This window comes from Stenella coeruleoalba (assembly GCF_951394435.1).
Source record: "Stenella coeruleoalba genome assembly, chromosome: 14".
NCBI classification, from domain to species: domain Eukaryota; kingdom Metazoa; phylum Chordata; class Mammalia; order Artiodactyla; family Delphinidae; genus Stenella; species Stenella coeruleoalba.
This window is the reverse complement of record NC_137160.1, coordinates 19098598-19113691: the sequence shown is the minus strand read 5'-3', so window position 1 is coordinate 19113691 and position 15094 is coordinate 19098598. Positions and strand designations below refer to the sequence as shown.

The following is a 15094-nucleotide window of genomic DNA, read 5'->3' as shown; positions in this document are numbered from 1 at the left end:
AAAGCAGTTTTTGGAGCCCCTCAGGGCACAGCATCTAAAGGACTTCCATCCAGCATCTCTATAAAGTAGTAAACACGAGAAAACAAAAAGCTGCCTCTCCACGAGTCACTCACCTTGCCACACAGTGGGGAATCGGTTCAGCTGTGATCTGCTATTTAGACTTGAAGCCCAAGACACCGAGACTCTGCCTTTCTTTTGGGTTTGCATAGCTGGTGTTGGAGACAGGGATTCAAAAAAACAATTCGGCACAAGAGAAACTCACTCACTGGGAGACACACTAGGGTCTGTTCTAGTCTCAGATTTCACCGAAAGCAGAAATTCAAAATATGTACCCTTTTCCTCTCCAGCCCCGATTTCCTTAATCAGGGAATTTCCAAAATTGTGCTCTTTGCTTTTCTCCTTAAGTGATCACACCGTTTATGGACACTGCTGAGCCCAGGCTAAGCAAAGAGAGAGTCGGTCCTTGCAAGACTCACAATCACGAAGCAGAAATAAGGATGAAAGAATCTCCACACTCCACGGCTCTATTATGAAGACTTTTTAAGAAAAGCGGATGCAGCCGTACTCCTGTATACAACAGAATTTTCCTGGACACAAATGTCTCAAAAGGAGACATTCCCCAGGCCCAGACATTCAGCCATCACACGCCAGTCCGTCCACCTCTAGTCCACCCTCTGCCCCTTTCCACTTCTCACCTTGTGTCTGCCAAAAAAATTAACTTCAGTCTCACCCGAGGGAAGTGTTGCCCACAAACCGAGGGAGGGTCTGTGTCCCAGCACATACACTGACAGACTCACGCGGTCTGGATGATGCTTTCACAAGTTAAGGGGCCTCGCGCTTACTCAGCAGAGGAAATCTTTGTGTCTGGGAGGAATCACGCCAATTCCTATTAGGAAGAAAGGATACAGGGGCGAGGAAGCCTATTCTCTCATTGACCAGAAAAAGAGGCCCGTCGAAAACAGAGACCTCTGCCATGACCATCAGCGAACAGGAAGGATGTTGTCAACTTTCTTCTCCCCCAAAACTCAAACGGCCTGTGCCTTGACCCTGAGAAACCAGATACACAGGAACAGGCTCTTCGGCAGGAATTGAGAGCTTTGCACCAGAGACTCGGCGCTAGGAGGCTCGCTGCCGAGCTATCTACCCCGCACATTTGCACTCACATTCCAAAGATGTTTCCGTTGTGCTGGAATGGCTGTAAATTTCTTTCCTGCGGAATTCTTTCCAGACAAACTGCCATAAACTGTACTCTGCAGCTTGTGCAGCAGGAGTGCTTAACCCAGCACCGTTCACCTCATCACAACCAATCTTTCAGATGCCAAGTATGACTGAATGGATGGCTGGGCCGAAGGAGTAAACTTTAAAAATGCAAATCTATCCAGAAAAAACAAAACAAGACAAAACACCACCACTCCACCAGAATTCCGCCTTTCGTGATCCCTGACTGATACCTAAAGGAAACCTTCTCGAGCAGGCTCTATTTAATGACTCAAACTGTTTGCTTACGTTTTCCAGGATCCATGAAACAGGTTGTTTTTTAAAAAAAAATCAAAATGGATTTTTTTTCCATACCATTAAAGAAAACGGGAGGGTGAGAGGGTTCAGGAGAGCAAGCATTCCCTTCCCAGCACGAAAAGAAGGTACGCTTCTGTTTGGGTGAATAATAAAACACTAGAAAGCTTTGAGTCTGAAAGAGGATGATTAAATTCTATCCAGAGTTTTCCAAAGTAAGAAACCCACGCCCTTAGAAAAAGAAAGTCTAAATCTTTAGAGGAAAAAAATAATAATAATAAGATTTGAAACATGTGATTAGTACCGATACTGAAATTAAAAAGAAAGCGTCTATAAAAACTCAATTGTCTTGAAACAAAGCTTACCCTTCTGGCTCTGGATAGTATTTTTAGAACTGGGCTTTCTCTGCAGAGTTGAAAGTATGCAAATGCAGAGTGCCCAGACACACACACACACACACACACACACACACACACACACACACACGCTATACCTTTGTATGACACTGGCATTTTATTATTTAATTAAAGTACTCTTATTTTTCTAGCTCACGCATGCTTCCCTTGAGACGGCTTTGCTGTTAGCCTGCTGGCCTTGACTTCCAGCCAAAAACAATTCAGAAACAAAAAGGGACAACAAATCATATTTTCACAGACATTTTTATCCCTCAATACAACCCTGTTTTCACACAACATCCTACAGCCCCTATGAAAACTATAATTTAGGGCAGTAGCCACCCGAACCCAGGATCTGACACATGGCTGCACGAAGCATTTCCAGGCTAAGAAATTCTTAAGTTCTTAATTGCAAATAAACTCTTTTGATAGAACCACTTTACCCGAGATCGCTGGTTTGCAAACAGTGCCACTGGTACCGGCTGATGGATTAAAATAATAACAACAAGCCAGTGAACACAATTCTGATACGATGAGGTGTTTATGACTTCCACGCTCTGTGTTATTTCATTACTTTTTAAAAAGAGACAGGCATCGGCAGATTCTCAGTGCATTAGTGCCACAGTCTAAAACGCATCATCTAATTTACAAAACAAAGTGATTTACCAGGTTCATTCTCTCTCAACCCTTTCCCAACGCGAGATTCTCACTTACCTGGTGGCAACCCTGTAAATTTGATTCTCTCCCATAAGATGAGTAGGAGCCCCTTTCTGTTTTACCTGCCAAGAGAAACAACAAAAAAAGTGTAAATTGTGTTTTTCTTTAAAAAAAAAAAATCTCCTCCAGGTAACAGACATCCACTTCTCTTCCCCGATGTTTACATACGTAAAGTAGGCACTACTGGCAATGTATGCAAGCAAGACAGGGAATAACACTTCCTCACTCTGGCTATGATAAACTGGAAAAAAAATATCCTTCATTCCTATTCTTAGCCAAACTGCTCCACACTTCCAAAAACTGTCATTCCAATGGCCTCCACTTTCTCTAACAAACAAATTGTCATTCCTTATTTTCACTTTCTTTCTCTCTCACAAAATTTAAACAATTTCATTTTTATTTACACAGCAGGCAAATTATCTATGTAATGACCCTAGCCTAGTCATTCCCATTGATTATATTGACACTTAATGGTGAGGCCAAAGCTAATCAATCAGGGCTCTCCAGATGGTGAATAAAGCAAAGAAACTATTCAAAATTCTGGGACTCTCTCTCTCTCTCTCTCTTTTATTTAAACTCCCTTTCCCAGGAGTAAAGTCCATCATGATAAAGATGATCACGGAATTTACATTTGGGAAAGAGGGCTTTTGAAAAATTGCCCACTCTGAACCCAGCTTCAGATTCTACCAGTAGAACAAGGGATAATGGAACGTCAATGTCTTGTGTCAATTCTAACAACCCAATTTTTATCTGTAGACTGCTCTGCAGAGATAGATAAAGGCTCAGATGCTATTTGGCCATATCTAAGGGTAAAAATCAAGGCTGCTCATTTGTTTCTTTTAAAAGTATGTTGAGCCTTAACAATCAGCAAGGAAGACAATGAAACCACATTATAAGAGATCTAAGCAGTAGAATACACCTACTGACATGTAAAGAGTCCTTACAGGAAACAATCCATACCAGGGCATTAAAAAGGGCTAGTGCCGCCCACGTGCCCAGACCACAAAGCCCACCCCACCCAAGACTGAAGGATACTGTTTTCCTTCAAGACTAGAGCTTAAGGTACATTGTCCTCTTTACCCAGGACTATACTATTCTTTTCTCCAATGGGAAAATTCAAAACTAGTATTTTGAGGGGCTGAATGGATCCTTTGAAGTTTACAATGCCCAAGTTTTCCCCCCTCGACTCAAGTTAAGACAAATGTTAGAAGTAACAGTGTTCATTATGATCTTTTAGTTCAATGACAATGCTGTTAGAGTATGCCTTCCTGACACCACACAAAGAATGTGTCTTTGATAAATCTTATATCTGGTCAAAGGCATACCTTGTATGTAAGTCACTATATATGTAAAATGGAAGATGATTTTGAAGAAAGCCAAACCTGAGCCTTAACATTAACCCTCTTCCCCAGTATTACCTTTTCCACTGACTTCAGTGAATCTCAAACTTGGGAAAACACTCCCCCCGCCCAACTCCTGGTATAGTGTTCAGTGCAAAGTAGAAAATCAATGCCCATACCAGTTTCAATTCCAATGAAACAGGACACCATCTCAAGCAGTGTCAGTCCTGGGAGGTCTAAGAGAATAACCTTTCACTGTATGAGGATTTTGCATTAAAGAATAGATGCATTTGCCTGTTTCAGAAGTATAAATGGTCATAAAGACATATTTACTCTTCTGTGTAAGTCAGATGTAAGCTACTTATAGTCTTTAACTTCTCTTTATAAATATTACTAACAGATAACAGAAAAAAACTCTACCTTTTATGAGCTATCAAAGGATGTACGTCCTTCCTGAAGCTCTCGCATCTACAAAGCTTCCATACAACCACAACATGATTCACTTTGACATAATATTCACTTGTTTAGCAAATAGAAAGGCAGGTAGAGAGGTCAGTAGAAAGGCAGACAGACAGACAGACAGGAAGAAGATAGATGAGGTAGAATTTACTCTGACTTCCTAGGAATCTGAACATCTAGTGTCCTGTTTTGGTAATCTCCAAAAACTGGAAGGAAGAAAGGCTATCTATGTCTTTCTCTAGAAGAAATTACTGAAGCTATCCCCTATAGAATTTCACCACCTGGCATTATTTCCCAACTCAACTCCAGCACATAGACCTGGAGAGACGAATTTTCCTACTAGGATTTGTCTCAACTCATATATATATATATATATATATATATATATATAAAGTTAGGTCTATTCCTTTCATTCTTTTAAAGGTAAAAGGGGTCCATGCAAATAGTAAGGATGTGAGAGAGGAGAGAGAGGGGGAGAGAGAGAGAGAGAGAGAGCATGAATAAGAATAAATGGGAGAGAGAAGAGAGAGGAAGGGAGGGCAATAAAGAGAGGGAGAGGTGGACTGGAAAGAACAGGGTGTAGGAAGGGAGAGGAGGGGAGCGAGGGGTGATCAGAGTATGTATTCATGCTGCACAGAGTCCCCAAAGTACTCTTGGCTGCAAAGCCCCAGCATTCTTTACTATCATATCACATACAGACTGCTTAATCTTAATTTTGCTTGTTAAAAAATATTTATCCAGATACAAAAATAAACTCACTGCAAATTACAAGTTGTCAGGGTTAAAAATCTACTCCTGTTTGTGTGGGGGAGGATAAGAGACCAGCATAGACATGAATCATTCTCAGTAATTTGAGTGTTTCCATGACATCAATGGGCACCCGTCCAGGACTCTGTCGAAGTCTGTGAGGTACCAAAGAGGCAGCGCAGCCAGCAGGAGGCTGGGAGGTGCACTTTTTTTTTTCCTTTTTTTTTTTTTTTTTTTAAGGATTATGCTCCTTGTAAAGATTTCATCTGTAGCATCCACTTTTACCATCAAATAGATCGCTCCACAGATCCTGAGTGAACACATTTCATTCTGATAGTGTAAGCCTTTAACTTTATTACATCTTTTTGTTCGCAAATTCAACTATAAATCTGTCCTCAGAGCCCAAACCTCTGTTTGGGAGCAAAATAATCAGGGACTGTGGATAAACGCAAGCACCTTCTCAAACCTATCATATCTACTCCTCTAATTTCCTAATGACAAAAAGCAGCCATTTTACAATGACACCTCATTTCCAAGGGAAAAAAATATACATCTTTTGTGTAAATTGTCCATTAAAAATTAGCTATGGTCTTGATGTCGGTCTTCCGCTTAAAATGTCCGGGAACATTTGTTTCAGATAATAAAATTCTCAAGAGCGCTGATAACATGTTTGAGTAGGATTCTTAAGTAACTATCTGTGCTCGCGAACACAAAAGCTCCTAAATATGTGTGTTTACTCTGTGTCAGGCATGGATTTTTGTCACTTATACCCACTGGCTGGCGCGGACAGCTTCTTTCCTCCATCCTTCGCCACCGACCTCCCCCCGTCCCCACAATCACAACGGAGCTTTGAAAGAGCTCAAGATTCTATTTTTCCAATATTTAAAAGAGATAGCAGTGATGAACAAACCCGGCGTGTTCACTGCAGAATTTTCGAGACAACCCTCCGGTACTAGAATGCGACAGCCGCTGCGGACATTTTTTGGCACCAAGACAATGGTGGCACTGCCAAGCCCCATGGCTAAAACTACTCAAAAGAGGCATAAGGGTAGCATTAATCGCTCAAGTCTTTTACTGCATGGAGTACTGTTGTCCATATTTTAAAAACTAAAAGTACCCGTTAGTAACATTTGTTGTATGCCCACCAAGGGGCGGGGGAGATTCTGAAATATACACCAGGAACAAATCTTATCAAGCATTTGATTCATTTTATACCTAAAAGGACCAAATGTTAAATTTTGTTGCTGGTGACGATTTGCCGTGCCTGAAACGAATAATCTAACCTAATGGGGGTACACTGAAGGCTGAATGAAAGCTACAAGAGAGGATTTCATAAACTAAGTCGACATATTGGCTAAACAACTTTCTTCTGCAAAAATGATGTATACAAGGAACGTGTAATACTATGTCACAATTTTTTAAATTAAGCAAGAAAAACGCTGTAAATGAGCAGACACAACATCTGTCAATCAACCCTTCTAGAGACAAAGGAGCTCAACGCGCAGCCCCTTCTCTAGAACAAGTCGGCATCTACAGTGAGCAAACAATCAGGAAAGTCAACACGTGTTTTGTCCAAATTGAACCCATCATCAGCTGTTAAAACCTATATTTAAATTTGATTATTAAAAATGGCACCAATGGGCAATCAATAAAGGAGTCACTTGCTGTTTCTTCTGCCCTCAAAAAACTCAAGCTAAGCAGAAAATATAAGCTGCTTCCAATGATTTTTAAAGACCAATCCTTTTGCCGATTGATTCAGTTGTTCTTTATCTTGCTGCCCCACGAAGGATAAGGAAAAAAAATTTTTTTTTAATTTAGGGGGAGTATGATTAACAAATATCTATTAATTCTAAATTTAATACTTTTATATTCTTACATAATTTTCCATTTGACTTCTAATTTTTCTTCCAATATATCCATGGTATCCTATTGTAAGGGAATGTCATGGGAATTGGATGAGAATGAAAATATGACATGAAGGAAAAAATTGGTCTCATAAGTTCATTAACTCACAGGGATACACCTAAGAAGTATCACCTTCAGTAGATTACTACACCTGGACAGTTCTAATCCATTTGGAAGGAGTGAGAGACAGGCAAGAACAACTTATCCATAATACTATTTCTGGAGATAAGCTGTGACATGGATGATCCCACGGGTGGTTGACCAGTAGGATAACAACAAGGTCATGTTTGGGTTTGTAGCCTTTCATTCTTAAAAGGCCACTTTTAACATTACATATGAATGGTAGGGGGGCTTCCCTGGTGCCGCGGTGGATAAGAATCTGCCTGCCACTGCAGGGGACACGGGTTCGATCCCTGGTTGGGGAAGATCCCTCCTGCCACGGAGCAACTAAGCCCATGCGCCACAACTACTAAGCCTGTGCTCTAGAGCCCGCGAGCCATAACTACTGAAGCCCACGCACCTACAGCCCGTGCTCCGCAACAAGAGAAGCCACTGCAATGAGAAACCCGTGCACCGCAACAAAGAGTAGCCCCCGCTCGCTGCAACTAGAGAAAGCCCGCGTGCAGCAATGAAGACCCAACACAGCCAAAAATAAATTAAAAAAAATAAAAATAAATTTTAAAAAACGGTAGGTATATCACCCACCACTGAAAAAGATGCACCTGTACAGTGGAACATATTATCCTACGAAAAGCCTTGATAAAAAAATTATCTGATGCTGTAGGACAATACCCAGCAAGGCTGTTTCATGGCTAATCCTCATTCTGGAAACCGAAGAACCAGCCTTTTGTTCCCTGTTACCAGACTAAGGAACTCATCACAACCGCGTGTGAATCAGAATAAATCTCTGTCGTCCCTGTCCCCAACCCCAAGCCATCTTTGGTTACCCTATAATTTTGGGGGGTATATTGAAAAGAGTATTTCATTAAACAATAACGGGAAGGGTGGTTCCAAAAATATACATGAGGTTATAATTTACAGTTCTTTCATCTTTCCCGCGCCTGCCTTTTCCTCTCTTGCCCACGTAAGAATACCTGAGTCCTTGTCATGTATTACCCGCTACACAAAAGGGTTACGTAGATTGCTTCATTCAATCTACACAACAACCCTGTGAGGCAACGTAATATAAACACCACTTTACAGATGAGAAAACTGAGATACAGAAAACTGCCCAAGGTCACAAAGGCAGTAAGCGTTAGAGCCAGGATTCAAATCCTGCCAGTTTGATTCCCATGGCTGGCCTCTTAGCGCTATTCTGTGCTGCTGGAATTTAAACTCTGAAAAAAAATATCTACAAATAAGCGAGAAGCCCAATACTGAAGACTCAAATCCCAGAGCTCAAAACACTCATGAATTTGATATGAAATTAATGAAAGTGTCTTAGAGGTGGTGATAATTTACATTTACATGGTGTTTTATTCCTAAAAGGTCTCTAGGTACTTTAAAGCTGTGCAAATGATGTACACCAGAACCTGTGATGTCACACAATAAACTGCAACCATCTCTAAGTTAACTGGAAACAACTAATTGACAAAAACATGGCAGCAAACTGCATCTCTACACATTCCATATGTGAAGAACGTGACTTCATATCAATGCATAGAGAAGAGGGAAAGTAAAAAATATAATTATAGGGGCTTCCCTGGTGGCGCAGTGGTTGAGAGTCCGCCTGCCGATGCAGGGGACACGGGTTTGTGCCCCGGTCTGGGAAGATCCCACATGCCGCAGAGCGGCTGGGCCCGTGAGCCACGGCCACTGAGCCTGCGCATCCGGAGCCTGTGCTCCGCAACGGGAGAGGCCGCAGCAGTGAGAGGCCCGCGTACCGCAAAAAAAAAAAACTATATATTATATATACATATATATATATATATATAAAATTATAGGACAACACAACATCGCTCACAAGTGTCTTCTGTGGAATAGTAGCCCGACAACAGGTTCCAAAAAACAAAAGGGAAGCAAATCAAAAGGCCCAGGAAATGTTACAAGCTGTCTATATCCCTCCCTGACAGGCAGAAATATACACTGTATCCTAGCATGTTAAAGCCTCTGAGAAGTCCTGCAGTGGAGACATTTAATTTCATTTAATATAATCTTTCCCAAATTTATTTGAATACACATACCTGCCCCATCTTTTTGCCTATTAACACAAGTTCAGAGGAATCTGAGAAACTACTACTTTAAAAAACTTAACATTTCAAAGCATGCACTGGGTTAATATATGTTGGTAATATTCTATCAAATAAATAAGTTTAACATTTGAATTTTATTTTAATTGACCTAAAAACATCTTTGTCTTGTTGTGATGTTTCCATGCAGATACACCTTTGTGGTTCTGACTGGCCGTCAACTTTAATTTTCCCTGATTCTAGCTTGGAGGTGGGAGTCTGGCTTTACAAGAAATCAGAAGCTGACGTTATTCTCCTGATTTCTAAAATTCAGAGAAGACCACTGGTTCTCTCCTGCAGAATCTTACTATACCAGGAGGCATTTTAAAAATCCAAATTTAATAAATGTCATGCTAAAAGAGCTACGACTCAATTCCAGCAGATAAAACAGTCATTCCACAGCCTAGAAAATTCTCTTCATCCCCCTCTTCCTAAATTGAGAACAGAAAGAAAATTTTGGGGAAAAGTGATCAGGTACATAGTTTGCAGCAAAGGATGATGGGAAATAGGGGCCAAGCCATTTTCCCAGGAAAGACTAGCATCAGTGCTCACTTTCACTGATGTTCTTAAATCATCAAAGTAGAACACTCAGTAATGATCTAGAGCTCTGACCTCAGAAAATTATGAGTTTGGGCTGCTTTCTGTCATCGATTCACCCCATCTCATCCAGACACTGCATTGCCTTCAAAGCAGCGAGTGTACCAAAATTCCAGATATACTTAAGAGTATCTCGAGGCACCACCCAAACTCTGTATTTGGGGCGATTCTGAACATGGTTAGAATCAATATTCAATTCTCCTTAAAGCCCTCACATTTGCAAAGCACTATATAGTGTGCAAAGTAATTTAACTTACATTATTTAAGATAACAACATCCTAAGAATTCCTTAGATGGGCATTTCAACCCCTATTTTTATAGAAGAGGTCACTAAAATTCAGAAAGATGGGCATTTCAACCCCTATTTTTATAGAAGAGGTCACTAAAATTCAGAAAGGGTAACCCACTTATAACAAATAAGAGAGGTTGTACAGATATTAAGAGACGAAGCTAGAACATAAATTACCAACTCCTGTACCAAAGCCTGTTTTTACAATACGCCGCCTCTTCTTGGAGTATTCCAGATGTATTACTGGTTTCTATTGTGGTAACAAAGATGATTCCACCTGTCTTTTTCTCACTATGTAGCATAGCCCTCTCCTCAATTCGTAGTAAGTCAAAGAGGCATTCTCGAGTCCTTTGATGGATGAAAATATTAGAACTGGTAAACATTTTGAGTGACCACCCTCTGGGACACCAAAAATCACCACCTCAATGCAAAATGAAAGTACTGCCTTATAGATTATTTCACCTACCCTAGACCAACAAAAGCCAGAATCATCCTCTTCCTCGGTGTCACTCTTAGGAGAAGTGCACACATTATCAAATGAGAACCCGTGAGTTTTATGCTTTCTTTTCCCAGTGCAGGAAAATCTTTCACTGAAAATAACACTAATTCCACAGAGTGTGCAATTAATCAACATAATCATGGGGATAACTTAGCTCTTTGGGGAGGTGTGTCAAATAACTCTTTAAGGCCACTAAAGTGCCACTTGAGCCACCAGAGTAATGATTTTCTGAATCAGCAATTTGTACAAGGGTCCCCTAGGGGCCTGAGGGACTAAGGCTAACCCTGAAATCGGTCAACTTACTTCTAATGCGTAACTTACCACTGGTTTTATGTGAATAAGATCTTAATGGCTCTGCCTGCCCTATTTTATATTTTTATTACAGTTTGTGCCTATGGTGACTGGGTATAACCAAGGCAATGAAAGACTTTGTGAGGGCCTCTGAAGAAACAACATATGCATTTGAAATCTTATTTTTTATTTGAAATACGTAATAGTTTTTCATGTAAAACTGAAAAAGGTCAATCTTGCGATACACACGAAAGGCATCAAAAGCAAACAGAAATAAAATATTTTTGTTGTACTCTTAAGAGGAAAGGAAGATGCAGGATGGGTGTGGAGGAAAGCAATCTCCTGAAATTCAATTCCATGGCCCAAAAACCCTGCCCATCATGAGAATCATCAGTAAGACTTTTCTTAAAACAGATTCCTGGGTTCTCTACCCCAGGGGACTTACATTCAGTGGAATGTGGTCCAGAATCTCTGTTTTTTTAAAATAAAACTCCACTGGTTAGTCTAACAAGCCACAGACAAGAGTAACCAATTTAAGTGAACAGGTTCAGCCTTCAAGGTTACTTTAGGTGAAACTCTCATATAAACCTGGTAAGCTGGTAGATAACCAAAAAAAAAAAAAAAAAAAAAAAGAAATCAATGACTATCTAATCCAACCTATTTAATTGGATTTTTAAAAAGTAAACAAGTGTTGATCTCCAAGACCCTTTCAGACAGTTACATTTTGTGGGTTAGAGAAACCTCTTCCTGGGTTAGAGAAACCTCTTCCTCTACATTTGTTCATCTCTGCTCATGAAGATTGGTTGTGTTAAAGAAATTCAGCTCACATTACCAAGTAGATGGCCCTAATAAACAACAGAATTCCAAGACCTAAGTGTCCTGGAGGTGAAACGACATTCCTTCTATCAGCCCCACTGGCCACTGCTCTGAAAGTATCTCTTCTCCCTTTCTACCCTAAGACAGAGGTCGCCTTTAGACTCCAGGATCAAGCTCTAGTGAGCCAGACTTGGTTTGTTAACCTAAAAGGGCCCTTCCACCCATATATTCCCCATATCCACGCTCTACTGAAGGCATTACAAGTCCATGCTGGGGGAGAGAATCCGGCCCTTTGATCCCTCTGGAGGAGATCGATGACATTTCTGGCCAGATGCAGCACAGACGATATCATATGAGTAAGACTTTGTTGCCTGGCTCGATTATTTGGAATTAATCAGCAAATTTTAAGAAAATCAGCAGCTACATTTCACTGTGCAAATTGCTTTTAGCAATAAATTATGTGCTACCCATTAAACTGATGTTCTAACAGAGTCTTACTAATATTAAATGTAAAAAATAATAATGACCAAACTCTGAATTTGGCATATCAGAACAGAAAACTGAGGAAAAGGTTTAGTATTATGTTTGTTATAAAGTGTCTACGTAGGAAAATTACATATTTTAGCACCAGGGCATGTAAGAGATGGCCTCGGTTTTCAAGCTCAGCTCACGACTAACAATTAGAATATAACCACTATCATCTCTTAAAGAAATTACATGCATTTGATATGATACTCAAGAATGCACAAAAATAAAGGAGGTGGAGGTCTCATGAAAATTTTAAATACAGGTTACACATATGTATGATACAATAAGTATTATATATACACATAAGTATATAAGTAACATTTCTAACCCGAGACAGAAGATAATCTAAATGTCATCTACAGATGTATCTGTAATATATTAGATAATCATTTCTCTAGTCTTAGACTATATAGGTTTTATATTCCCTAAGTATACAGTACTGAGAAGTTGGGGGTGAAACAGCCCACAATTCAAAATACAACTCAGGGCATTCACAGAGCAGACAAAGAGTAGGAAGAATGCTAACCACTGAGGCTGCCCTTCAACATCAACTTTAAAAGAATGGCCCCATGACAATCAAGCTAGGAAGGAAACAGGACCAAACTACTCAGAGTCCAATTCCCCTGTTAAAGGAAGGTGATGGTTCACAGACAGAATTACATAAACCACTAAGTTCCACACTGTGATGTTTAAGAAAAACCTTCCAATTACTGAATATACAAGCATGACTAAATCAAGGGAGGAAGGCGGGGGCCATAGGAAGGAAGGGGAGAGGCAGAGGAAAGGATGATGAGGGAGAAGGCAGAAGGGAGGAAGGAGAGAGAAGGGGAGTAGTCAGAACAGTGACCGCATCCTATCAAAAATGTGCAAGAAAATAAAATCTATCACGTGGAATAGATGTTTACAGACAGCAATTTTCAGCTCTGAAGCTTGCAAAAATGATCCTCTGAACAGCTTTGAAAGAGGTCCAAAAACCATGAGATACAGAAATAAATATTTGTAGGGTAGCTCTGTGTACCTACCACGTGTTGGCTGATGGTACGTCAACGACGAACGTTACTCCCAAGAGTTAAGAGTTTAGATGGGTGAAATGTTAGGGAGCAAAGCCAGTAATGTACATAGTCAGGGGTATAATGGGAATAATGAGAGAGCACCTAACACAACCTCAGTGTGGTAATAGGAGACAAGAGGAAAGACGTAGATTTGAGATTCCACGCCAGATACCGTTAGAACAGATTTAGCGGGAAATGGATATTTGTTAGAATGCAGTTTGCAGTTATTTGACAATGTTAAACAAAACAAAGTAAATAAAAACTAACACTTACATGATTTAACCAAAACAAATTTTAAGGTAACTGGTACCTCAGATTGGAAAGATGGAAAACTGGAAAAAACTTAGATGACATTTCATCTAAGTTTCTCTAGCGCTCTAGCTCTAAGTTCTTTGATCATTCCATACGTTTGGGAGATGATTTGGGAGTTTTTTGATGGAATCTGCTTACAAATTAGAGAAATTTGCGGAAAAAAAAAAAAAAAAAGAATTGTAAAGATCTAAACGAACCACCACAGAGTAATCACCTGGATTCGATCAAGTCATTTCGGAGAGATGCAGAAATCACTTATACATAATTAATTTTATAAAGAATTTGATGGAAACTTGTCAACAAAAATTGCTGCTATTTTAAAGGCATATTCATTATACAGAGCCCTGGTCTTCACTACCAAGACCCAAGGATACTCTCCACCCAAGCAATGGCGGGGAGGCAAGATGTTCCCTCTGTAACCGCCCTTGTATAACTTAGTCCTGCGACCTGAAACCATCAGGGATTTGCTCCGTTAACATCTTACACTCTATAAAAAACAACCAAAGCAGCCAAACAAAACAAAAAAAGGTTCCACTCAAACTCTGATTCTCAACGTCTGCCAGGAAGAATAGCTTAATTTGGTCTGCAAGGAAACCAAAAATGCCTTTACAGAACATTAGGGTGTAAATACAGGCTCATTTTCCTTCACAAAGCAAGTGAAAACAGTCAAGCCTATAAGGGAGTTCTCTATGAGGCATTAGCTACTACATACAAGGAGTCACGTTTCAAAATTTCAATGATTTATCCTTTTCAAGTCCATTTCCAACTCAGTAAACAAGAATTCTTCTTGAGTATAATCAGGCCAGGAGGATCTACAAAAGCAACGGGAATACGATTAACGGTCACCTGAAAGCAACCACTTAATAACTCAAGAGTGGCATATACGGGCTTCCCTGGTGGCACAGTGGTTAAGAATCCGCCTGCCAAGGCAGGGGACACAGATTTGAACCCTGGTCTGGAAAGATCTCACATGCCGCGGAGCAACTAAGCCCGTGCGCCACAACTACTGAACCTGAGCTCTAGAGCCCGCAAAGCCTGTGCACCTAGAGCCCGTGCTCCGCAACAAGAGAAATCACCTCAATGAGGAGTCTGTGCACCGCAACGAAGAGTAGTCCCCGCTCACCGCAACTAGAGAAAGCCTGCACACAGCAACAAAGACCCAACGCAGCCATAAATAAATAAATAAATAAATAAATTTATTTTTTAAAAAGAGTGGCATATACTTTACATGCTATTTGAGCTATTGAGTCTATTTAGCAAAAGCAAACTCCCCCCAAAAAACCCCAAACAAAACCCCTTCATTTCCTAATAAAAACAAATTAACTTCCATACTCAGTATTAACCTACAACTTTATAATCACTGCAAATATCTGATTGTGTAAAAATATCAAAACAAAACAAAACAAA

At 40.2% G+C, this 15094-nt stretch overlaps 1 protein-coding gene across 19 annotated transcripts in view; it reads right to left on the bottom strand.

Annotated features, from left to right (window-relative positions):
• The window catches only part of TCF4 (transcription factor 4), a gene marked incomplete at its 5' end in the record, with an annotated part of 357231 nt that overhangs the window by 174927 nt on the left and 167210 nt on the right, over window positions 1-15094 (bottom strand). For 15 of the 19 annotated variants that reach the window (XM_079941979.1, XM_079941981.1, XM_079941978.1 and 12 more), the window contains one exon: window positions 2622-2686. In XM_079941979.1, the coding sequence (XP_079798105.1) occupies window positions 2622-2686 (65 nt within the window). Of the gene's footprint in view, window positions 1-113; window positions 664-695; window positions 2599-2621; window positions 2687-15094 lie in introns of those variants that run through there. The other 4 variants (XM_079941967.1, XM_079941968.1, XM_079941966.1 and 1 more) reach the window with 3 other exon arrangements.